Source organism: Neodiprion fabricii, chromosome 3 (genome assembly GCF_021155785.1).
Source record: "Neodiprion fabricii isolate iyNeoFabr1 chromosome 3, iyNeoFabr1.1, whole genome shotgun sequence".
NCBI classification, from domain to species: domain Eukaryota; kingdom Metazoa; phylum Arthropoda; class Insecta; order Hymenoptera; family Diprionidae; genus Neodiprion; species Neodiprion fabricii.
This window is the reverse complement of record NC_060241.1, coordinates 18989728-19015663: the sequence shown is the minus strand read 5'-3', so window position 1 is coordinate 19015663 and position 25936 is coordinate 18989728. Positions and strand designations below refer to the sequence as shown.

The following is a 25936-nucleotide window of genomic DNA, read 5'->3' as shown; positions in this document are numbered from 1 at the left end:
TCACTACTACTACTGCTAGTACGATACTACTAGACTACTAAAAAAGTATGCATACATTAAAGTAAACGTAATCGCATTAATATTTTGTGTTATATAAAAAGTAGACTATCGATATTTTTATCAGATTGACTAGATTAAACGCGAAATTCTTTGTAACTATAGGGAGCGCGAAAAGTAACAGACAAAAAATAGTGCAAAACAAATTGAAAGAAACAAAAAAAAAAACACAGTTGCACGACGCAATTGATACACATTAACGTTGTGTGCAGTCTACGTATGCGCCGGAAATTGAACGACGCCTATAACACATCGAGACTTAGGAAAAATACAATCATTGGCATAAGCACGCCAACTACTTCCGTTTTTGCTACAATTACCTACCCCCGTAATTGCTTGAAGTTACGTAACTTACCCGCTGGGTACGAGTATTATATTGTATATGCACAAATACGTACGTACATACATGAATTTTGCACAAACACAAATCACATGGGTATATGTGTACCTATTTTATATTTTTTGCGTTGCGTCAATATGTATGTACCTACTGCGCGTGTAACGTTTCAATGGCCGGGATCTACGCGACGATGTGTAGGGGGAGAAAAATTTGTTAACCGCTTTCAATTATATGTTTTTATCTACAGCGAGGGACAAAAGAATTCGTACATATATTCCACCAATACTTTTGTCCTTGCCATAACGGCGACTTGTCCACGCATCGTAGGATGACAAGTCCGATTGTACGAGTTTGTTTAGATCAGTGTCGTGCAGGCATGAAACAAAACAGCACACTCTTGAATAAATAAGTTAATTAAAAAAATTATTCCTCATTTTATTTAAATTTATCCACCGTACGAATACTTTTGTCCCTCGCTTTATATGCGACTGTTGATTACCGATTTTATGAAAGAACAATAAAAAAACTGATTTGCTGTACTGCACTATTGTGTAAACTGCGTATATCAACGAATAACCATCGGCAGCATCGTAACAATATCATTAGTCTAGCAAAGAATCCAAATCTGCAATTAAATATACACCAAATACAGACAGGAATCAAATATTTCGTCATATAGAAGAATGTTGATTAGCTAAAATAAACCAGTTAAAGAAAAATAAACCGATGTGGACTAATTTTTGATTGGATTGACCGGATTTCCGGTTGGCTTACGTTAACTGACAGCCATAATTCCAACAGATTGAAAATTATAATATTTCAACGTTTTTAATTCATGAAAAACGATAGCTGCAGAGTAAAATGCGTTCTCGTTTTTCTCATACTATATAGGTTTCCCTTTTTTTTATACGTTCACTCTCATCCTTGTTACTTAAAAAAAAAAAAGTATATTGACGGACAGAGCGTGTACTTGAACTAAAAAAAGAAAGTAGATAAATAATATGCCTTCAACTTTTTCACATTTCGACCTTTGATCTCGCCGCTGTTACGCAGTGCCTATAGGGCATGAAGGTTACGCATTTACAGGTTAATGGCTTATACACCTGTTGATCGGCGGTGGAAGGGGGGAGGGGAGGTGGGATTAACAAGGTGGAGGGGAAGGCAATGATTTCTTTACATATACATAGGTATATAAATGGGGAAGCAAAGATAAACAATAACAAAAAAAAAACTGTAAACAAAAATCAAATCTCGAGGTCGGCATCGCGGTGACTACCGTTTCATTTTTTAACCTCATGTCTGCAATATACCGAAACACCATATCGTGTTATTATAATATTTGCGTGTATAACTAATGCCTAATATACACGGATGTACGCCAAAGCACGATATGTAAATTACCTACAATGATGTTTGAAAATTCCAAGTTTTTTAGAGTACAAAATAAAACAAAATCAAAATTTAATAATAGTAATAATGATGTTGGATGAAGCTCGTGAAATTTACGTAATGACGAATAGTGGTAATGAAGTTGTGCCTTGTTAGGGCATGTGTGTAGGTACCACTCGCTCGTTCTGCTTCTTAGAAATAGAGAAAAAAAGAAGACAGAGAAAAAGAATAAGTTCAACGCGCTATTTGCGATTGAGAATTCAACCCCAGGCTAAATATCCAGTGTATAAATTATATCCAGGCACTTGTACACATAGCTAAAGCATAAATAAAATGAATAAATAAATAAATAGATGTAAAAACTCGCGACAAAAAAAAAAGAACATGAAAAAAAAACGTGTCCGTACTTACAATTTGAGCAGCCTAGCCTACGGCTATTGTACACTGTTATACGATAATTATTTATGTGCGCTGGTCCCTTTACATTTCAATTTTTTTCTTTTTATTTCTAGTCACGTAATACTCAAGTGCAGTGCAGTGAATATTGCAACCACGTAGAATTTTTTATACTTGTAACCGCATTTGTTTACTCACAGTTTATTATCACGCAGGATTGGGGTACTTGTCCGAATTATGAGTACAGTAGATGTTTACGGGTGGTAGGCGAGGGTTGAAACTTCAACGTTTGTCGAGCGGTGCCTGCAGGTCGCACCAATTATACTCTGCGCAATTATGTACGTAGCAATTTTGTTTTACTTTTTTTTTTTTTTTCAAACAATTACTGCGAAAAAGACGAACAATTGAAAATGAAATAAAATTTTGTGAAATAATAAATAAATAAAAACAAGCAAACAAACGAAAAAAAAAAAATAGACTATTTAATGAACTAGTGCCAATACCAAGATTGACACGTGCGAACTGTGCTGCATTCGCAAGTCCTCGGTTGGTTTTAAATCGGCCACTCCTCCCCACCTCCAAGCACTCCGCCAGAGGGTAACCCTATGACAAGCCGTCCCCCCATATATTTAAGATATCTCTTATCTATTCAGGCATTTTCTCAAACCGACGAAGCATAATGTTACAACAATAACCGCGACTCCGTCTGGTACGTACGAGGAATGCGTAACATACGGTTCATTGTTTTACTAACGAGTTGTCATCTACTCGGGGAAGTAGAGATAGAAGTTAAAGGTGAAAAACAATGTCTTGTTACGCTTACCACACTGACGCATTTCTAGTTGGTGCAATTTGTGCGATAATTGTCGTGTGATATATTTTTATGCATACTGCATTTGCGCGGCTGTAATTTTGACATCAAATTGTGTCGGTACTTTAGCTTATTTTTCGATTGATTTCAGTCAGTTTGACAGTGATTATTTTTTTCCTGCATAAAATAGCTGCATATATTTATACACGTTGGTACAAGATCGAAAACATGTTACATACTTTGGTTTTATCTTCAATTATTATCATTCAGATTATATTTGTTTCTTATTTAGCACACGTGCTATTCTGGTACATACTTCTTTCCGATATGATTATACTGTTTATATCCTTCTTCTTCGCATACGAGGCACGGACACACTGACACAATTCAAATCTTACACTTTTACAAGATGCGATAAGAAAACAAAACCAATTGTCAATCCAACTTGGAATTCAGTTACGGTATTCTCTGAAACTTCGCATAACTTGGATCGATTTAAAGTCGTTTATATTGTTTCGAAATAGCGAAAAAAAAAATTTATCATCAATGATTGATTCTTATTAGAGTAACGGTGCATTCTTTTTTTTTTTTTTTATTCTTTCATTCATGTAAATTTTCTTGTAACAATAATTTGCACGAAAGATTTTCTCTTTCCACCAACTCTTGAGGTGGCAGAACGCGACGGAACAACTGACGTTCCACAAGCGGATAGCAAGCTGTTATAGTAAGATGTGATATTGGCGATGGCCTCGGGGCGTAGGTAATATGAATGGGGGGTTCGCAACATGTACATAATACATACCACATACATTGATGTGTGTATGGTGAAATGGATGAGGCATTAATAGTGCCGATATGCTCCAGGCTTATTATACCTGTACAGTTCGCTTTACATCCACAGACAAGTTTTACTGTGCTAGTGGAATTTTCTACGGATACATATGTTGACAAGAACTTTCTATTTCATCCGAATTGAAGAAGTTCAATATTTTATCATATTCGTAAAAGCTGCACGTAGATGAATAATAAAACCTGTAAAATTCGCGAATAAAAATTTTGTGGACAAGAACTTTCTCTATTATTCGATTTAAGTAAGATCAACGTATCATCATATTCGTAACAGCTACGTGGATTTGCGATATCAAATGCGCTAAACCAATTTTACGATCGAGTTTCAGTGCGGTATCGGAAAAAAAAAAAAAAACTTATCGAAATGACTTTCGTCGTTTTATTCGCAGTGCAAAATAAAAAAACTAGGTCCAGTATTTCTGAATGATGGTGAACTGTTCAGAATGTTTGAAAAGGAGAATTAAGATAGGTATGTAAAAATATTACATGGACAGAAGAAATTTGACGCCCCAGCGTTAAAGAAAACCTGCTTTTGCAATTACCTTTACTAAGAATCTTTTCTGTTGCATTAATCGAACATGCAAGGTAGTTTTTACAAGTTTTTTGACCATGAATCCAAATCTGCATGTAGACTTATAAATTCATTTTTAATTTCTTTCACGTAAAATTTTTCCAAATCTGTTATGTCATGCGTACATACATAATTTCCTGAGGAATTGGAGGCAAAGATGTTTGTTCTTACGATAGATTTCACAATACTGCATATTAGAAAGAAACAAAATTAAAAGTAAAAACACGATATGGTGGTTTTAAGCAGGTCGATCTGTTCTGCGGTATCACCGCGTGTCTTTAAATCGATTTCAATGCTCAACAGGTTTCAGTATCGAACGAAAGTGTTTTCACTGGTACCCGACTGTAATATATAGGCGTTGCCTCCAAATGTGACCCATGGATTCAGTGGCAGAACAGAAACTTGTCTGATATTCTCATATCTTATTCTCCCACATGAGAGGTTATAATCTTAAAGATATTGATTAGTCCTTTCTCTCTATTCGTCTAGAAAAATTATTCTTAATTTCGACTTGCATAAGACTTTGTTAAATGATTTTATACAAGGCAAGTATGTTTTCCGCACATAAACTACCAGTTTCCATGACGGCAGATTCTGCGAATGCGCATGCGCGTAGTACAGAAAAGACCACTTCTAGCTCCCTAGGAGTTGAAAGTGGTCTTTTCTGTATTCCGTGAATGCGCAGTCGCAAACAAATTTGACATTACGCGACCTTAACCTTGATTTCATGCTTCGTGAAAAAACGCGTAACGTACTCTTCATATGCAAAGAATGGTGTGTAACTAGGAGGCAACGATCTTTTGTCTCGCGTATTTGCGGCATTCGTCTTCGGCTCACCTACGACTCATATTGCAAACTGTCGCTCGGCTGGAAAAGACAGAGTTTGCCTTCTTGTTATAAAATATACTATTGCAAACCTACGGTTGTGACTTGCAAGAAAAAACGGAAAAAACATTTTTTATGTAAAAATGTTCGAATTTTCGGAAACGAATGGAAGTTTTTTCATGGGAGTAGTTTGTACCTTTGAGAAATTCGCTTATTAACGAAAAACCGTGTACTTTCAGGTTCCGCAGAACGAAAATTCATTGTTATTTTCGTTTCTCTAAAAATTTGTGTCATTTCTTCGGAAAATCTAAATTTTGTAGAATGCGGTTTGAAAGAATAGCTATCAAATAAATTTCACAAAATTTGTGTTTCGTTTTTTTCTAATCTAGTATTTTTTTTCCTACGCTGAAATGTTTCTATTCATTGATAAAATACTTCAGTATTGGTTTCATTCAAATCCATCAAGCGTATCAAGAAATCACCCCATTGGGTGGCTGTTCTTGAGGGGCGTTTTCACCATTCTAAACCGTTTATTAACAGATAAAAAAATATACGTGTCTCTTAGTCTTCGATGCACTACGGCATATATGAATTAGATCAAAATCAGAAGGGTCGACCTACCTAGGATTTCTTGTTAGGAAATTAGAGATATAGGCTATGTGTAAAAAAAGTCAGAATCATCCAAGAAATACCTTCAACAAGTTTGCTATCGTAAATAGCTGTACAATTCCATTATTGTTGTTGTTATTATTTGAATATTCAATACATAAAAGCCATTTCAAACCATTTCAATTATATTATCGATGGCTTTGATATAAAGAAAAATCCGTACAGTATACGGTTCAAGGGACTGGCCATAAATTCCGACGGGTTTTTTCTTCCTAAGAGGAAGGGGAAGTAAAAAATTGTTAGGAAAAAATTTCTCAAATTTAACAATCCCCTGGACAAGTTATAACTAGGAAGCCTAGTCGAAATTCATTCGTTTACACGTTATCTTTCATATAAACAATTTCGAATAACAGATGACGGTATATATTTTTGGCCGGAGTTTGTACTATCAGCGGGACACTAAAACTCTAACGATCAAAGTGATATCTGGACATACTTATCGCGTTCCATTCACTTGTGCATGTAAAGGCAAACTCTATTTATTGCATCCTTCTCAAAATTAATATTCTAATCGGAAAATACGCAGCAAAATTGATGATAAGAAGTATGGTCAGACGGCTTAAAGGTTCTTTCCCAGAAAGTAAATATGGTTAATAAAATGAAAGAGGAACGATTGATTGCAGCAATTTGTAACGTGACGACGCGTAGGTTAACGTTTCTTTCTCCATACGGTGTCAATTAATTCAATTAATCTGTAAGAAAGAAAAATCCAAAAATAAACAGCAGTCTGGAGATATCGTTTACGCTAAATACTATCCACGTCGAATATGACGCAACGATTCTTCATTTGATTGAAGAAAGCAAGGAAAAAAAACAAAAAACAGATCAGCAACCAATGTTTAGTCTAGACCATGATTTTTAAACGAAGCATATCTGTATTCAGCCATGAAGAAGCAGTAATTACGAATATGTGATGTCGCTCTACGAAATATACGCGTAAGCCTTTCTCTACCTCTGTAAAAGTGACACCGTATACGGCGACTATCGAATAGAATATAAAAAACAGTTTCACCTTATTGTACGTTTAATTTAAGCAAGCGTAATATGCCGCTTTAAATCGGGGCGTATAAAACCGATTATATGTTTAAGATACATGCATTAACGAATGACAGTATGACACAATATATATCATACAAATGAAGTTTAAAAAAAAAGTTACAATAACCATCGGAATTCGCGTATGGCTTCGAGACATTTTTCATATCTTATGCGATAATACGCGTTATGTCGCCGAAAAAGAAGAAGAAAAAAGCATACTATAAGGAGTGGTTTATCCTCTTGTTACATATATCTTTAACTTAAGCCAACGAATCGATTTTGACGTGAAGAAGGATTATAAAGACTAATGTAAATTATTGGCTGGCCCGGCAGTCGTTGTCCGGCCCTTTCCTGTATGTGAGCGATAATGTATTAACAATATGCAAAATAAGTTAACAATTGCCACCTATCGGATCTTAGCATAGCTATGAAACATCGTCTCAACAATACAAATATACTGTATAAATATGACCTCGATCGGTCAAGTCATTCAGAAGTTACACGATCACTAACCAACCAAATAACCAAATAATTAAATTTATAAAGATATTCCTCGCTTATCAAGACTCGTTGAGATCTTATCTAGTTCGTCGCGTGCCATTCCTTACATCGATCCATAAAACTTTAATCGTTTAATCACGTTTGCGTGCGTAGGATCTAATCATTTTGATTGAGTTATTTTCTCTATTTTTTATTCGATTTGCAATCTCATTACACAATTTTTAACACCTTTTGCTCTTTTGATAAGATCACGAAGTAACTGATAAGCGATGGAATGCATACTTCGAATGTTGTATTTGTGTTTATATCATTGAGTGCTTGTGAAATGAGTTGGTATGCGTACAAACGTATACATAAGATTATTACACAAATAAGATTATACACGTATGCGAGTTGACATTGTTTAGGTAACATCTAATGGAAGATTTATGGGCCGTTTCCAGTGTCAGGTATTAGCCATAACTGGGCACATTCGTATACGGTATTTGGTTACGTAATCCTGTAACTTTGGTTACGTAATCCTGTAACTTTGGTTGGACGTGGGTAGTTAAATATTGAAATAAATTATTCATCCCGCAATCATTCGAGTTGTGTTACTCATGAAAAATCGAGTTCTCTTGTACGTACCTACAAATTTTAATGCTTGTATCTCACGTGTAACGTTCCTGGCGAGTATGAGAAAGATTCGTTAATTTCTTGCCTTTTTGCCATTCTATTGTAGATTGCATAATGTATACAGCTGAAGTCTGACAGAATAAAAACAGACGTCGGAATAGTTTTTAAATCGCGTTTAAAATTTCGACCAGTAAAGAAAACAACGACGTTACTCAACCTATGTTTAGAATTATGAAGAAAGCTGTGACAGAACTTTATCGCGGCAAAATATAAAGTTTGTATAAGCCCTAGAGCTGCACACTTCCAATTCGTAAAAAAAAAACAATGTTTCATTTCGATGGTTGTCCGTCTATAAAATTTTCACTTGCGATCATTCATTCATTGGCTTGGTCATGATATTGACTCCGTTGAACGCGACGACCGAGAAAGACGCTGTATTGACAAGCTTCGAACGTATTTTACTGCTTTGATCACAAAAAATGTTAAATTTCGACGACAACTGAACTTATCTGTCAGTTGTATTATACAAGCTGTATCTACGAAGTTAGGAATATGTTATCGAAAATTTTTCACTTGTCGAATATTCCTGTTACGCTTGTGACTCAATGTCCAAACAATTCTAAAACGAACAAGAAAATTGACGCTCGATATAACGAAAAATGTTGCAGTTTTTATTCTTCAGTAGAGAAAAAAAAAAAAAAAACCTATTCAAATTCTTTCGATGCATTTCAATATTCACTGCAAGGTAACTTCTCACCTTTGCAACGCGTTCAGATATCGTTGAAATTAATTAGTCTTTTCGTGTCAGTTCAACGGTCTCTCGATTATAATTCAATATTTTTAGTTTATTATTAATGATAATACTTCATCATCGATATCACTGCAATACAAATTGTTATTGTTATATATTGTATTCGTGTGGAAAAAAAATTTCTCACGATTTTTTAAACCTTCGGCTATAACGAAATATCGTATAATGTAAGTGAAATATACCCGCCGATATGAATTTATAACACAGCTCTCTGTGTGTCGAAGGTGCAGAGGTGGTCCCGCCGAGCGCACTGATCTCTTTTCAAATTCAGTAGCCCAACTTTGAGTTATAGGTACTAGTAAGTAATGTACCTAGTGTGTATACGTACAATATATATATATATATATATATATATATATATATATATATCTATAGTATATACGTATGTAGGTATATATGTACATCGATTGTTTACTTATTTTATGTTACGTATTATGGGCATGCCATGTCTATAGCGATACATTCGTTTACACCCACGAGATGTATGGATTACACCCACGATTTAGACGCGTATAAAAATGCGATCGTTTATCGGACCTGGATAAAACCTAATCACCCAAGGCTGGCCAAACTGGGTGATAAATAATGGATCATTTATTCAACCTGTTTTATATGCGATGATAGATATCATATTTTATCGTATCTGGGTGAACGTATTAGTGACTCGTGTTGCGATCAGGTATAATTTGAATCTTTCAAAACACAGCGCTATCTGTATAGAGATATAGCACATACTCTCCATGGCTGTAAATACATATATTGTATAAATTACGATCATTTCGGATCTTGAATACGCCTGATTGATTGTTATTATTGTCGTTTATTCACATCATATGATTATCATTGTTCCTCCACGTGATTATATAATTAGCGGTGGTCGCGTTTCAAGTACACGTAAATCGGTATTATTTGCATGCTAAAACGTTTTCGAAGCTTCGCGGGGTTGAGGGAATAATTACTTACGATGTAATGCCTGAATAGTTTTTTTCTAATTTTTTTATTGTATTCATATTTTGACGATTTAAAATTTAGTAATTTTATTTCCAATCGTATTGCACCTGTTCTCGAATGTAATACACGACTATCATTCTAACTGGTGCCTTCAAGCAAAGAGGCTATAATTTCCAAACTGATGTTGCCAACCGGAAATGTTGACAAGGATACAAGAGAATGAACAAAAAATATACTTCTTCGCCTCGGGCATGAACAGTTGTTCGTACTACACCTTCGTTATTTCGATTCGATTAATCCCATGCTGGAAATTAGCGTGAACATACCACCTCGTAAAGTGATTACGAATTCGTACGTTTAATACATAAATATATGCTCTAATTATATTTTATCTCGCTATCTGTAATACTCGATTGTATACGACTCTTCAATTATATTCAAATTTTCTGTATCGTACAACCAAGTGCCCAACGAAAGTGCGAAATTAATTGTAAAGAATAGACAGACTTTTAGATGTATGGGTTAGTGAAAACGACAAGGTTCTGACGTTTCGGCCCGAGTGTGAGATCTCTTCAGAACGATAATTAATTTATTGAGACGTCTGTCAATCAAACATACGCTGTGTAAACACAATACTATAATTAACTGATATTAAATTTTTAATTTTTCCAAAGCAGGCCTTAACCTATCCGATGTGAAAACCCATGTGAAAAGTTGACAGTTATTTACATGGACTAGACTAATAAACGGACTATTCTGATAAAAGCGAGTGCTAAATAGCAATTCTATGCTCCCACCGACTCATTATAAAGCATTGAGTGTGAAAAGGAGCCAAAACGTTTAGAATTGCTATTTAGCACTCGCTTTTATCAGAATAGTCCGTTTGGCTCCTTTTCACACACCATTTCTTGATTAGGCAAATGTCGGCTCCGAAATAATTAGCAAGCATGGCGAATTTATCGCCACCCGCTTGAACCACTGATCACTCCCAATAGGTGTCGATATGTTGCTAGCAATGTAACATCAACCTAATTGTTCTTTGGTACTTTTAGCGTTCACGATATTCACTGTAGTGTAATAACGATAAAAAAGAAAGCAACTGCAAGAGTTTAGGTCACCGTTGTAAATGGAACAAAAGCAATAAATAACGTGTCGTTCATTTCTTCAACTGAAATATATAAAAATAATTCTCTGCTGTAAAAAAGCTAAATCCACACAAATCATATGAAATCATAAAAATAGGAAAGTCGTGCGCGCGATGGAGAACAACCGTTTGGTAAAGTAAGTGGTCAACCTTGCCTGTTGATAACGGATACGTAAATGTTGCTCAAATGCTCAACATCTTGACGCATATTGACACAATTCGTGTGTTCTATAATATGGCAAATTTCTCGAAGTAATTTCTTATAATACGAAGGCTCCTCACCCAAAATAGCAACCTTATCATAATTGAACAAATGGTCCGCGTCGATCATGTGTTTAGTGAGAGCAGTATGCCTGTCCACACTATCCAGAATATTGCGTTTGTGTTCATTGTTGCGTGTATGGAACTGCCTGCCAGTTTGTCCTATATACCCTTTATTGCAATTGTTGCACGGAACTTTGTAGATTGCACTGGAATGTTTTTTTCGAGGAATTTTTTGTCCTTTCCAGAGTCAAAGACAACTGAGATCATGACAATTTCTTCCCACAAATTGCACGTTATACTTTTTGAAAATCCTATTTAAATGTTCAAATAGGCCAACCACATACGGCAACGCAACGAAAGTTCTGGGAATGTCTACCGGGTTAACAACCCCATTGTTGTCGGAATATGCTTGAGATAAAATTGAGTTATACTTTTGGTGGATTTGTTGGTTTAAGAGGCGATATGGGTAGCCGTTCTGGTGCAACACGTTGTAAATAAGTATGAGGTTTACTTTGGTGGAACTACAAGCTCGACAGTCTAATCGCTCTGTCTACCAAACACTTGATTGTTCCAATCTTACATGACCTAGGGTGGTGAGGAGGGAAGTTTAGGTACCTGTGTGACCAAGATTACTTATGATGCCGATCTGTTGAGATGTTAGAATTGTTATTAACGACCCGAACGTCGAGAAAAGTAATAGATTCGTCCGACTCTACCCCAGTAGTAAGTTCTAGTCAGGGGTGGTAGCTGTTAAAAATACCGAACCCATGTGTAGACCGAAAGCCTGTGCATAGTTGACATTGTTGAATTTGAAAATCTTAGCACGGAAACAAACATTGTGAGACACATTTAACTGTTTAATTATATGCTCCGGACATTCCTCTTTATGTATTTTTGGCAACCCATGAGCTCTAGGCTGTATGCTGTCACTCTTTCCAGTGGAACCTTTGGTTTGTTTGGAAATATACTTTTTATGCAATGACTTCGCACCTAACTTACTGACCTCTCTTCGAAAAGTACTCGTTAATTCATGTTTCACCATCTCATAAGTATTGACATCCGAAAGTTGTTCAAGTACCTCTTTTTGTACGACTGTTTAGGAAGGGTAACCGTTACGTTCCCTTTATCGGCTTTGGTAAACATTAAATCAGGGTTATCCGGACGAAACTGTTTGGTTTCCGTAATCTGGCTTGTTAATAACTTGTCGTGTAGCCTTATAGGTGGTTTGTTTTTGAAGCTTTTTATCATGTTGGTAAATTCAAGTCTCGCTTGATTGCGAGACTCGTTATAAATGGACATGATATTCGATGCAAAATCAGTGATTAGATTGTTCACTGAAAGATTTGTATTGCGGAAGGGTAAACCAAATTTCGGGCCCAATTGCGTGACATCTGAGACATTAGAAGAAATGTTGACTTCACACAAATTAACCAACCATTTATTGTGCGTGTGACTAGGCGCCGGTTCGGATTTGCGCTTTTTTCGTGATACTAGATTGTTAAGTTTCGTGATATTAGTGGCTTTATACGAGTTGAACCGCCCGTCAAGTTTTTTTTGTCTTTTTTTTGTCAAAGAAATTTCTAGATGTCACTTCAGGCAAATCATCGGTGATGGAATGTCTCAACTTCGTGAGTTTCCATTCCATCACATTCAGGCAAATATTAGTGATCGAATGTCTCAACCTGGAGAGTTTCCTTTCCATCACTGCGCGCGTATCTACGTAGATTCAATACAATTAAGCTTCAATATGAAAACCATGTTCAAAATCGGTTCAAGACGTGCTCTGAAGTCGTAATAGCAAATCGAAGCTGTAGATGAGGTTCAACGAATTCAAGGTTGCAGTATACGATGAAAAAAACAAAATTTATTTTTGTTAAAATACCTTGTTACATACCTAATTTCACGGTACAGTTACTTATACATAGTTTAATACACATATTTATGATAATTGCCATATTTTTACTACCTGCAATAATACACGGTGTTCTTTCAATACGTAACACTGCTGCGAAAAAACGCGCGCAATAGCTTTTATTCGATCCTATACGTGGCGGTAGCAATAAATTTTATAATAATTGGAACTACCATTGTTTTTAATATTTCTTTTCACTTCATTCTTTTATTCTTAATTGGTATAAAATTTCTGTATAGCTATATAGGTAGGCTTGGTAATCTTATCGGGATGTCACAATTACAGCTCGTTTTGTGAATTGGGGACCGTATACATTTCAACAAAATGAAGCAAATGAAATTCATTTTACAAAATGTGTTATTCTGTCTCTATTGAAACTATTTCTCCTTCAATCCTTGAATACGGTCGTTGCGGTCGAATTGGTATATAGACAGAATTATACACTTTACGTATCGACTCATCTAGCCTGCATGCGCCTTTAGCGAGTTCTAATTACTGCTAACAGCTTGCAACAATCAGTCATGTCTAAGAGATCACCACATTGTGTAGCTACAAGCCAAAATTGTTATTGTATGATATATTCGTTCAACTAGTGGAAAATCAAATAATTAGTGTTACACGTTGTTAATCCTTTTTGCAAGCAAAATGTTTCCAGCATCAAGGAAATAAAAACGGTACGTGCGTATGATACATTCCTATCATTGTAAGCCACCGGACGTCATAGATTTTGCAAAATTCACCAGACTTATTAAAGTCAGTCATATCTGAAAACAATGGAGGGAATTTCTTAGTTGATTAATTGAAAGTTTTAACTTTGGTGGTAAGATTCTTTCCAGAAAGAAACAAATCGAGTGAAATCATAGCCGCTTTCCTTTCACGTCAATTTTCTGACACAACTCGACACGATTTTATTGGTCGGATCTAACGAAATAGACCAATAAAATCACTGAGTGTCGATTTGTGTCAGAAAATTGACGCAAAAGGCAAGCAGCTCATATAAGAGTGTATAGAAAAGAGACAGAATGTTTACTTTGCCCTCATACGGGGATTTCACAAGTCACCGCTTAATTCAGTTTAATTATCTAATCCTTGTTTCTAATTGGTGTTTAGCATTCCATGCGTCTCTCCGAGCCAACTGAAGCTATGATTAGAAAATAGCTTATCTTAAACATTAGGTCTAGACTCAGGCTATACGTTCCGAAATCAGTCGACAATCTCGTATCTACCTAACCAGTTATATTCTACACGCCTGAGCGTAGTCCATACTATACGTCGATGCTACCTATATACATCGGGATGGTCCTTATTTGGTCCGAAAAATTTTCATTGGGACACCCGCCAGATATATTTCAAATCATATTTAAATGGAAAATGGAATAAAAAAAATAAGCACGTCTGAATATCAATATTAAGAGCTCATATTTGGATGAGATATACTATTTGAGATGCTGTAACGAAATTTTGATGCGCGTTTGAAAAAAAAAAAAAAATTCTTTGGCACACCCTGGTGTTACATCATTGAGTTCGTGACTAGTTCTGTCTCTGTCATACGAATTTTTAAAGATAAATTGATCGTAACGTTTAAATGAAAAGTTTGGTAACAGACAAGGAAACTGTTTAAAAAAAATCTCCAGCAACGTCATTTGTGCCGATGACGGTAAAACAGTTGAAACAACGACCCTGTGCCTATATATCCCTAGCGGCTAATTTCAGAACACACCCCTAGGGAGATTTCATCTTCCATTCAAAACTCTCTGCATGCCTCTCATTCGGCGTTCTGATTGGCGATCGATAAATTTAATAAACGGCAAAGTTTTCCTAGAGGAGTAAAAACGCGACGCGATGCGTGAAAAAATTGAAGAAACAAACTAAAGTAAGGTCGGCAATTGACCAAGTCGCCGATTCTTCTCGCCGCGACCTTCGGCTTGGTCGCCGATGCTCATGCTGGTGGAATACAGCCTACACGTGCCCCACTTATTTCCGGTCCCGCCGAGTGCGCTGCGGTCGTTACTTTCTTGTGGCCGTTAACGGCGTCAGAACGGCGCGGTGGTCCGGTTGACCTCAGCGTGTTCAAGTTGTGGACCTCGCTTCGTTCATGCGCCTCGCCTTGAATCGGCAACGTTGAGCGTAGCCCCGAGAAAATTATTCTCTGCGCTTTCATGTAGGCCTACAGGTGCCGAGTCAAGGAACTCTGTGTAAGCCGCTGGCGATTGCTTATATTCTACCTATAATCCTTGCGTGTTCTTATAGATTCCACGCAACATAGATCGTGTCTCGTATCTACCCTTTCCTGCTTCCTGCAGATCGTACATTTGCATAGAGAAATTACTGAGACGTGAAGACAAATGTTCTCGAAATTTTTTCACATTTTCATAATGCTCTGCTTAATTGTTTTTTTTTTTTTTTTTTTTTTTTTTTTGCAAAATTGATAATGTTTAACTTGCTATTTTACTTTTTTCAGGGAAAAAGGAAACTGACAATGTTATTATAATTACCCTCATAAAATGCAAAGTTCAGTTTTCGGTATAAGTCTCCACGTTTTGATGTTTAGATAATCATCTCCGATTATTCAAGATCGAATGAACGGATTTTGATGATATTGCTCTCTTCGTAACTCAAAATTAATTAGATTTCGGATCTGATGTTATCCAAACGTTCGAATAACAAAATCCAATGAAAAATTAATATTCAAATGATCATCACTCGAGAAAGGATTAAGGATTAAGGATTTTTATTGTTTCCGTCTCAATCGCAACAACTTGTGTTGACTTACAATTAGACTTTATAATCGCTCGGTCTGGTAGTTTTCGAGTTGTTGAAATAACAAAGTAGAAACACATTTCATTTAATGATTTTGATGTCTGTTTCCATTTATCGCTATTCTGGTCTTTCAACAGAAAGTTCTTAGTTTTCAAATTTCAAGTACATGTCAGAAAAATTTTTAAATTGTAAACATCTGGACATGAATTTGGGATAGTGAGGTGTGAAAATTTGCAAAAATGTTTTCATATCAGCGTTTGTATGTACCTGTCTGACACGCAAAATATCGAGATCATTTCAAATCGCTAAAATGCATTATACGTCATGCTTATCTCAGAAAAATCTATCGTTGCCTAAACATTTAACGATAAGTTAGCCTCGTTGACTTATTTGTTAAATTACGTGATGCGGAACTTTTATTATATAATAGGTGAACAGAATATTTCGCGTCAATCATTCGTAGGTGTGCTCGCATATTATGAATATATATATTCATTACGTATAACATCTTATAGGTATGAGTATACCCATATGCGACAGGATGATAAAAAAATATCTAGAATATTATTCCCAACGAGGATGGATATAATGAAGTAAGAGCAACAGGATGTGTCTCAATACTTAAACTGTCGTTCGTTGTATTACAGTAAGCGTGTAAACTATTCACATTGTATATTGATAGCACTATACATGTTGTGCGGCAATTAACCATGATACTTTCTGAAACACTCTGAAATATAGCCGATGGGATCTATTTCCTTCACTCTTTGGCGTTTTCACGATACGCTCAGTTCTAAGATCAATGATTGGTTGAAGTTGGATTCCGATTGCTTGAGGAATATGATGAAATATGAATGTGTGTAACAGTGACAGCCACGTATAGACAGAAAATTCGAGGATGGGATCAATACGCTGAGTAAATAAACATTATGGTAAGATTTTGAAAGCGTTTACTGAATTTAGCTAATGAAATCATTTCTTAATGCAGTAAATTGTTTGCCGAAAATTTCGTAATAATCGCCGTGTACATCGATTTTAAAAACTTGTGAAAAACGTTTGCACCAAGTACTCAAACGATGTTTTTGAGATAATCACATAGCTAAAATGAAGACTTTTGGGTAATTGCACGAATAAACATACTGTAGGTATATGGGGCATTCCATGACATCTCGAACAAGATTCTACGTCGATATCTCAGATTAGCTTTATCATTTATCGTGTGAAAGTACATGACGTAAAACGCAATTGCTATTTTTTCAGAAATTTTCGACCCAGCGTATCTGATGTATAATTCAAAAAATAAATACCCCACTTTCCTAGAATCTGAAAGAATTTATGAAAACCTTATAATATATAACAAGATTTTTGACACCATATTAGGAGCTGGAGATTTCATAACTTCAAAAGATTTAAAAAAAATTTATATAAGTAATATTATATCATTATATATTTGATTCCCCGTAACTCTGTAAATTGACGATTTTGCGCCCATATTATAATGAGCTTTTTTATATTTATTCTTACGTCAAAAATGCAATTGAATAATATTTGTTTCTTATTTCTCTTATTTCTGTTTTGAAGTTATGAAATCTCCATCTTATAATAAGTATCAACATTTTTTTAATATTTTATAAGATTCTTCAAAATTTTCGCAGATTTCAGAAAGTTGGTTTTCTTTTCACTTTTTTCAATTATAGTTAATCGTATACGCTGGGTCAAGAAATTTTGAAAAAATTGCGATTCTTTTTTTCGTCATGTACTTTCATACGAAAAATTCTAAAGCTAATCTGAGACATGAATGTAAAGTCTTCATCGAGAGGTCATAGAATGCTCCATATATATGATGCATGATTTTACTTTTGCAGGTATCTTCTTTCATGATACTTTTGCAGTTGTAAAAAGCCTTGATAATATAATTTATCGAGGTTTATGTAATTGGTCAACATGATGATAAATTAATATGCAGTTTTCTATCCATCCATTTAACGTACCCCTACAATCACGAGGTTATTGCACGGAAATTGCCAAGTTTCTTCTTTTCTCGATAGTTTTATACTTTCAAAGTACAATACAGCGGCCACTTTATGAATATTAAAATCTGAAGCACCAAATACCTGTTTTCAGTGTACCGAATGTCAGGGTTTATTCAACCCAAGCGAATATCTCAGATCTATTAATTTATGTAATTTCAGATACTTATATTAATTGAGAATTAGTTGCTTCCATGTTACAAGTATTTTCTAGCCTATAGATCGATACGAATAAATAGTGTTTTATACATTTGACCTCGAGACTCAACGAATTTGAGCTATAATATTACATTGTGTTAATTTTTGATAGGAAATTGATACAACAGAAAATAATAGTCTTCAAAAAATCGACCAAATGACATCTTAGAGGCGTCCCTGGTGAAAAAATATTTATCTAAATGAAAATATACTGGTTTTTTTGACGTATTTTTTTACGATAACAGTCCTGTCAGTATAGACAGTTGGGTAGTCACTTCCTTCTCGAACATCATGTAACAATCGCAAACGTTTAGGAATGTCGATATACGTAAGTTTTGAACACTTCAGTTTTTCACATTAGTTTCAATAATAAGGTCAAACAATAAACAGTAGCATTTATGTATATTAGTAAATTTGTAAACACTACAAATTCTCGTGTAAAAATTGTGATTCATTTTACATTAAAGAAACCCGAAGACGTGAGGCGGGGTCCTGCCGAAACATCATTTTGAAAACACATAACTGGTTGCTGTAATTGCATCATTTCATACCTGACCCTCGCCCAACTAAATTGAATCTGTAGAATATCTACACGGTCACGAACGTCAATCTTATCTGTAATTGAAACAGTGTGAGTCAGAAATATTTTTCTACCAGGGAGCTCTGGAACGGAGCCTTGAAAATTTGCTTGAAAAAATTCGCGAAGGTGCTGCTAGATGTTATAACGAAATCCTCAAAGCGAAACGAAATCATTGAACGGATTGCGGTCTGAAGGTAGCCCAGGTCATGTAAAATCTATTATATAAAATGATCAAAAAATTACGTAAACTTCATTTGCGGCTCTGTAACGAGGCCCTCGTATAATGGAACGACTATACAGTCACCACGACATAGTACACTAAAATAATGATGAGAATTTGCCGGCACTTGAAGTGATACATCGGATAAAAAGAGTGCAAAAATTATCATATTAAAATTTTAGCCTTGTGCTTGAAATATTTATACATTGTTCGCTGCGTATGATTGCAATGTCATACACGGCAATAAAAGAACTCAATTTCCATGTGAAGATCAAATAACATCACGACGCACGTGCTTGTTTTTTTACTTTGTCATATACTCGGTCAAGTTCAGTGTGTTCAAAGTGCGAACATTTTTTAGCCCATTGTACGATAATGAGGTTTATTCTCTATAAATTGTCTATTCATTACCTGTAACCCTGAAGTACGCGAAATCGTACACGATGTCAAGGTACAGAAGTGCTGCAGAACAATGATAATTGTCGCTCATCTCCTTGATAGTATCCAGGAATTCATAGAACGTTGTACTGTATATGGGGCATTCCAGCTTATCTCAACCAGTCAACGTAAATCATGCCGCCAATTTCTTTTCCAAAAAACTACGTCGTAGTATCACAGAGAACGAGATGCTTCTGCGAGTTATAGTTCTCAACAGTCAAAGATCCGACTTTCTGAAATAGCTAAGTGCGTACCTAGGTCGTAAAGTTTTACACCCTATTAAGATTTTATCGCACGAGGGTGTAAAGTATTACGCCCTCGGTACGAACAAAATTTTTCGTAAATGGGAGGTAAACGGGATTTATCCGGATCGCTTCGCGGGCGTAAAATCCCACTTTACGCCTGCCATGACGAAAAATAATATTTTTCTCAATCTTAAGCTTCTCAAATATTGGTCACTAACGAATGTGTGAATTCTGAATTTAATAAATCTTCTATCTGAATATCCACGTTTGCCAATTGTTTAACGAGGAATTTACTCATACGGAACATTCACCTCTAATGGACATGCATGATGGATATGTAATACCCCCTTATTAGAGATACATTTCAACAGAAATGAAAGTACATTAGAGATCCAAATGTCCGCTTGTCATATATCTAGTGGAACTCTACGAGATATCCACACGCATCTCCATTAAAGATCTCATGGACTTTGTAGAGAAGAAGTTTGGACCTCCAACGAACAAACCTGGATAATTACATAGTGAGGAACATTTGAAAAGTTCAAGATTAAAAAGAGTGTTATTTTTTAGTAAGCATATTTTTGGCAGTTCTTCAAATCAGCAACTAAAAGTCACAGAAATACTTCCATTTCGATGATACTATACGACGTACTATTTGAAGAAGAATTGGAGACATGAGTTCCGTTATCTGTTTGAGATGAGTTGGAATGCCAAATATCCGACAGACTATATGATTGATATTTTCTATCCGTTTTAATTGGATTTCTGTTCAGAATGGGTTGGGATAAAAATCCCGAAAGGCTAAAAAGTCGATAGCTCGAAAACCCGAAATTTCCGAAATATGAATTTTAAAATAACGAATGATCAGTCTACTGAAATTGGTATTGTCGATAAATCACCCAGTAGTATAACTGTTTTCCCGAAAGTTCATTCAACTGAACGTTCTTTTAACCAAAAAGTATTTTCAGAACAGTCGGCATTCCGAATGGACAAAGTACAGAATGTGAAGATATAGAAAAATAAAAGTTTCGAAATTAAAAATTCAGAGCTACTAATACGTCGAACAGTCAAAATACGAACAAAATTTTTTGTCGAAAATCAAAGTTGAGAAGGAGCAAAATTTCGATCCGCAAAATGCAGAAGGACCGGAATCCCGAAGAACGAAATACCGAATCTCCCGAGAATTCGAAACTTGTGAAATTCGTCAACTCGATGCTAGTTTTATCAAGATTATCTCGTTGTATTAGACAATCGTCTGTGTAGGGAAAGAATAAAAGAACGCAAAGGAACAGGCAACATACTTCTAATAAAAACAGTACATCTTTTTTCCCTTCCGTTCAATTTATTCAATTTATTTATTTATTATTAGCTGCAACTGATAACGTTAAATAAATGTGTTTGTGACGTCTTGCAACCCTTCGGTATTTTGTCCTTTTTGTCTCAATCAATCAATTCAGTATTAACATTGCTACTTGTTGATTAGAATTTACGTCTACGCAATGTTGCAAAACTGAATATTCAACATTGCCAAAATAATTTTGAAAAAATAATGATTCAGTAAATTTGTAAAAGATAACGTTCAGAATAAAATGACCTATCGTAAAGTGAAATCAAACGAATCTATTAGATTTGTTACTACTTTGAAGCGCTTGAAAATGAAACATCGATTTCCAATTGTAAGCTTTCGTTTGTAATTCCAGTATTTTATATTTTCATATCGCGGAATAAATCTTCACAGCTGTAAACATTAAAGCTCGCAGACTGCAGTTACATTCACGAAACGAATTCTTCACGATAATGTTCAAATAAATACATTGACGTCGAGTCATATACATTAATTGCTGTTTAATAGCCGTACCTCAGGCTTGATAGAAGTGTACGGTTATTTTGTCCTTATCTCTGAATACTGCAGCACTTATTTTTCTACACCAGGAATGTGAGTATGCAATTAGCATTTGTGAAATAAGGCGCACTTTCATTGTCCTGCAATTGCTGTGCTGTAGCATTTTCGAAGTAGAAACGATGCAGTAACTCGCAATGGATTAAATCTACTGGCAAGAAAACTGCATGTGTAGTCAACTGTAGATTATAAAGGTATACGTAAGATCGACGAAATCTAGTGATTATGTCAGTGTTCGTAATCTACACGTAAATATAGCATCTGTGAAAATAAACTGCGGACTTAATTGATTTCATACCAATATGGTCTGTTTTTATCTACTCCACAGGGAATTGCGTAACGATTTTAAATTATTTGAGCATTGAATGTTCAGTATGAAAAATGAAAAACAATAGAATGAGTATTCCTTTGAAACCGCAAAACGTCATTGGGACTAAAGAACTTTCAATTGGATTTCTTTTTTTTGTTTTGTATCTTGTGATAATTCTTGAGTATATCCTATAGCGAGTAGGTGCTAACAATTTATAAATATATGTCAAGAAGTTCGAGCACACGCTGGTACTATTCGAATTCTGATATTGATGATCGGTTTCCCACCGTTTTTTTCTCGTAGCCACTCGACACTTTCCAACCTTCCGTCTAACCGTCTAAGTAATTGCCTGAATAAATGCATGGCTGTATCGTATATTTTATTTGCCAATCTTCAAGTCCAGGGTGTAGAATATTATTTATGGGTAATTCATTGTAATAATAATATTAAACTTTAAGGTTTTCACCGGCATTGTTGTAATCGATTCTTGATTTCCTGTCACGTTCAAGATATTTGACTGCTGTGTGAGTAGACAATATTCCCGGAATGTGTTTTTATATTTAATTATCTTCACAATTTTGACTCGTCGGATGGTATTCAATTCTTTTTTTTTTTTCACCAGTAAAATAAAAACTATTATCCTTTGCCCACATAATGATCAACTTTTCGTCAAATCGTCATTTCAACACTTATTCACTTTCATTGTTTATGGATTTCAAACGTCCGTGAATGTGGCCGAACGAAAATAAACTGAACACGATATACTGAGTAAAACCAATGAATATCTCAACTTCCAATACCGGTAGAAATATGCACAGTAAATTTCTCATATCGGATTGGTACGAACTGGAAAATATTTACTCTGATATTACCGACTATCATTAAAGCGTAAAGTCCGTTGTTGTATGGAATTACCAAGCTGACTAGTTAGAGTGGGGAATAAACATTTAAAGGTATTTTATATTTTAACGGTCACCGATTCGTGACTCTATAGAATAATTAGTTAACGTAAATAAAATTCTATAGTGAATAAAAGTCATCACGTAACATATACCGCAGTTCTCAAATTTAAACAACTTCATGTTTAGGTCATTCACAGCGTGAGGGTAAAAGTAACGGTCATATGGATTCGTTAAAATCATACCATATCGAACATCATAAACAAAACCTGTCTGACTATCAAGCAAAAAATTGCCATTCTTTTTTACGTCTGAATATTCTGCTCACATATCTATATATATATTAATTCGAAAGCACTTTAATGAACATGAATTTACTTGTTTCGCATTTCAACGGTTTCGGGTACTGTAATAATAATTTTACTTTGTAATATGTGCGGACAATTATAGAAGTGGCTTCAAGACCGGGATCCTTGATTCAATATGCTTGTATAAAACCACCGCCAGCGTTGAAAATTCATTTGCCAAATGTTTTAGACACATATTTCGCATACTGTTAATTAAGTTAATTCACAATTTGCCTACGTTATTTCATGTCGCACTATTGAATTGATTATAAAAAATCATTGCTGCTTCATTGGCTCATAAATTAAATTTTCATTCCAAAGTATTCACTTCGAATAATTCACTCGATACGTATAGCTGTATACTTATCTATGTTCTCCAGAAATTAGGCGTTTACGTCGTTCGATGAACGTAAGGAGAACTCCCGGAACATGACTTTATCGTTAGTAACATTATGCTTTGATAATATATTTGAGAAGCCAACTTATCTAAAAGCAAATGTTTTAAGTTAAATAATCATTCTCTATTAATCTATGTGAATCCAAGAGCTACATGTCATGTAAAGATATTTAAACAAAAATGAAATCAGTTCAGCAATTAAGCGAGCAGCTCTGATAACGTCTGATTAAACAAATAACCGTTCGAATTATCAGTTTTCGTGATAAACGTCGATTTATTTTCAATTGGGTCCGAATCGGAGCCCCGTGCTAACATTTCAAACCTCATACACAATCAAACGAACCCTCTTCACTCTTCTGTAGCGATTGCTTGTAAATAACCACGAAACCAATTATCGTGAATGTTTTCGTTAGTTCGGGTTTTACAGGATATAATAAATATCATGGTCGTGTAGTTCTAAAAAGTACAAAAATTGGTTAAAAAAAACGTTGACCCGCCGTCTCGTATTTCAGGTTCTCTGTAAGCAGTAAAATCACAGCGGAAATCGTTACATCGAATATTCCTACAGCGCAAAAACATTGGAGAGTTAGGAATTCAAATTGACTGTTACATTTCGCACTGAAACCTGCACCTTGTTACGATACCTGGTGTAATCGGAACGGCAACTTGCAGAGATATTGTGCTTATTATTATTTATAAACATTCTCCGCCAACGTTGCGAACTTGGTGCGTTGCCTACGGGAGAAACATTATTATGCTGGTAATAAAAGTGCTTCAAAGGCTTATACGATAAACGAGCGAGCTAATATGCGAGTATAACCGACTGGTTGAAAAATTTACGGAATCTTGGTAACGTTCTCTTGCTCTTTGTAAAAATTCTACGAGTCCAGAATTAATCCTACGACAAGACAATTTTCATGTCCGAAAACGATTGCAACAAAATTATTGAAGTGAGAACTTCTTTAGCGCCGTTGATGAAAACTTCTTCAGCACGGTAGTGATTTGAAACGAAATGAAACGAAATGAAACGACTATTTATATAACGAATAATTATTCCACTCCTGATAATGTATTCTCCTCATTCTCTCGCAGTTTAGTTTCTGAAGGATTCACTTATACCACGTGTGAACTGCCACATGTTTTTTTTTTTTCAAATAAACAGTGTACGTGTGGAAAGAATTCTTTCGCCAAATATACCCGTATATTTATGCGAAAAATTTCTTGTACTTTTTGCGGCGTGTATTAATTTGGTTATTACGTAACTAATGCATGACGACATTTGTTTGATCATTACATAATAAAGTTACCAATATTCCTACATTTATTATATCTGTAATGATATGACATTAACAGTGATAAGATTTTTTCTATCAATTGAGGTATGTATTGGAGTTGCTGTAGCCACAGTTGTTTTCAATTTTTACGTCCTCGTCACAGCTCACTCATAGCTATATAACGATCATAAACCTTCATTCCATGAGCCATTATTGTTTCTCCATCTGTTGTCATCCGCAGATTATATCAGCTGGGGAAAAATATTATGTATGTTTTGAACGTACCGGCTGTAACTCCTCTTAACAACACGTGGCACGAGTTAAAAAAAAGATTCATCAATCGTCGGGTACCAAGGATATGATTTGACTAGTTGCATCTGTGCATTTTTCTTCCTTATTTCCTTTTATCTCTGTAACGATCTTTTGGTTGATGTAACAATCTTATTACATAATATAGCCGACTTGAATTTTACAACGGAAGGTATAAATTTTATAATCTATTTTCTATACTGTGTAGCAAATATCGAAATTGCGTGATAAATATTCAGCGAACAAACGAATCGCCGCTATAGAACAACAATGAACGTCAGTCAAATTGGCAAATGAGTTGTAGCTGAGGTTCTACATTTCATCTAACTCATTAGACCGCAGCTGAAGGCCGGTCTCGGAATGAAACTTCGCGCCGTATTGCATATTGTTACAACTTACAAGATATTGGTATTCTCATTTTACAATTGTTCAGTGTACCGCGTGTACAATAACAGATGCATCGATAACTAAAGGTTATTGTCGATTTCTCTTATAGAAAATTGTACCCATTTCAAATCAAATTTTAAAAGCAAAAAGTGAAAAATCAGGAACCGTCGTGAATTGTCAATCTTTTATATGGGTCCAGCCACCCAGCATGCTGATTGTCTACCATGATTCATTTGATTTGTTATATCACCTAATTGTCTAATTTGAAGTTATCCAGGAGACACATATGATTATATATGAATTTCCTGTTATGGTATACTTAATAACGTGATAAATATATAGATACAACGAGTGAAGGCTGCTTCGGCACACTTTACTCTATTATTACTCGATGGCGGGCATTAGTAATGAACGTGTAATTTTGACCGTAAGTAATTAGTAAATACATTCTGACATACGTATATTTATAAGGTAAGTGACGTATTTAGTATATTGTATC

The 25936-nt window shown here is 35.2% G+C and overlaps 1 protein-coding gene across 3 annotated transcripts in view; it reads right to left on the bottom strand.

The window, feature by feature from the left end:
* LOC124178688 (facilitated trehalose transporter Tret1-like) overlaps nucleotides 1-22633 on the bottom strand; it is a 33340-nt gene extending 10707 nt beyond the window's left edge. Inside the window, exon 1 of one of the 3 annotated variants that reach the window (XM_046562233.1) lies at nucleotides 22291-22633. In XM_046562233.1, the coding sequence (XP_046418189.1) occupies nucleotides 22291-22296 (6 nt within the window). In that variant the 5' untranslated portion in view covers nucleotides 22297-22633. The other 2 variants (XM_046562234.1, XM_046562236.1) reach the window with 2 other exon arrangements.
* Between the last annotated feature and the right edge of the window lie 3303 nt (nucleotides 22634-25936).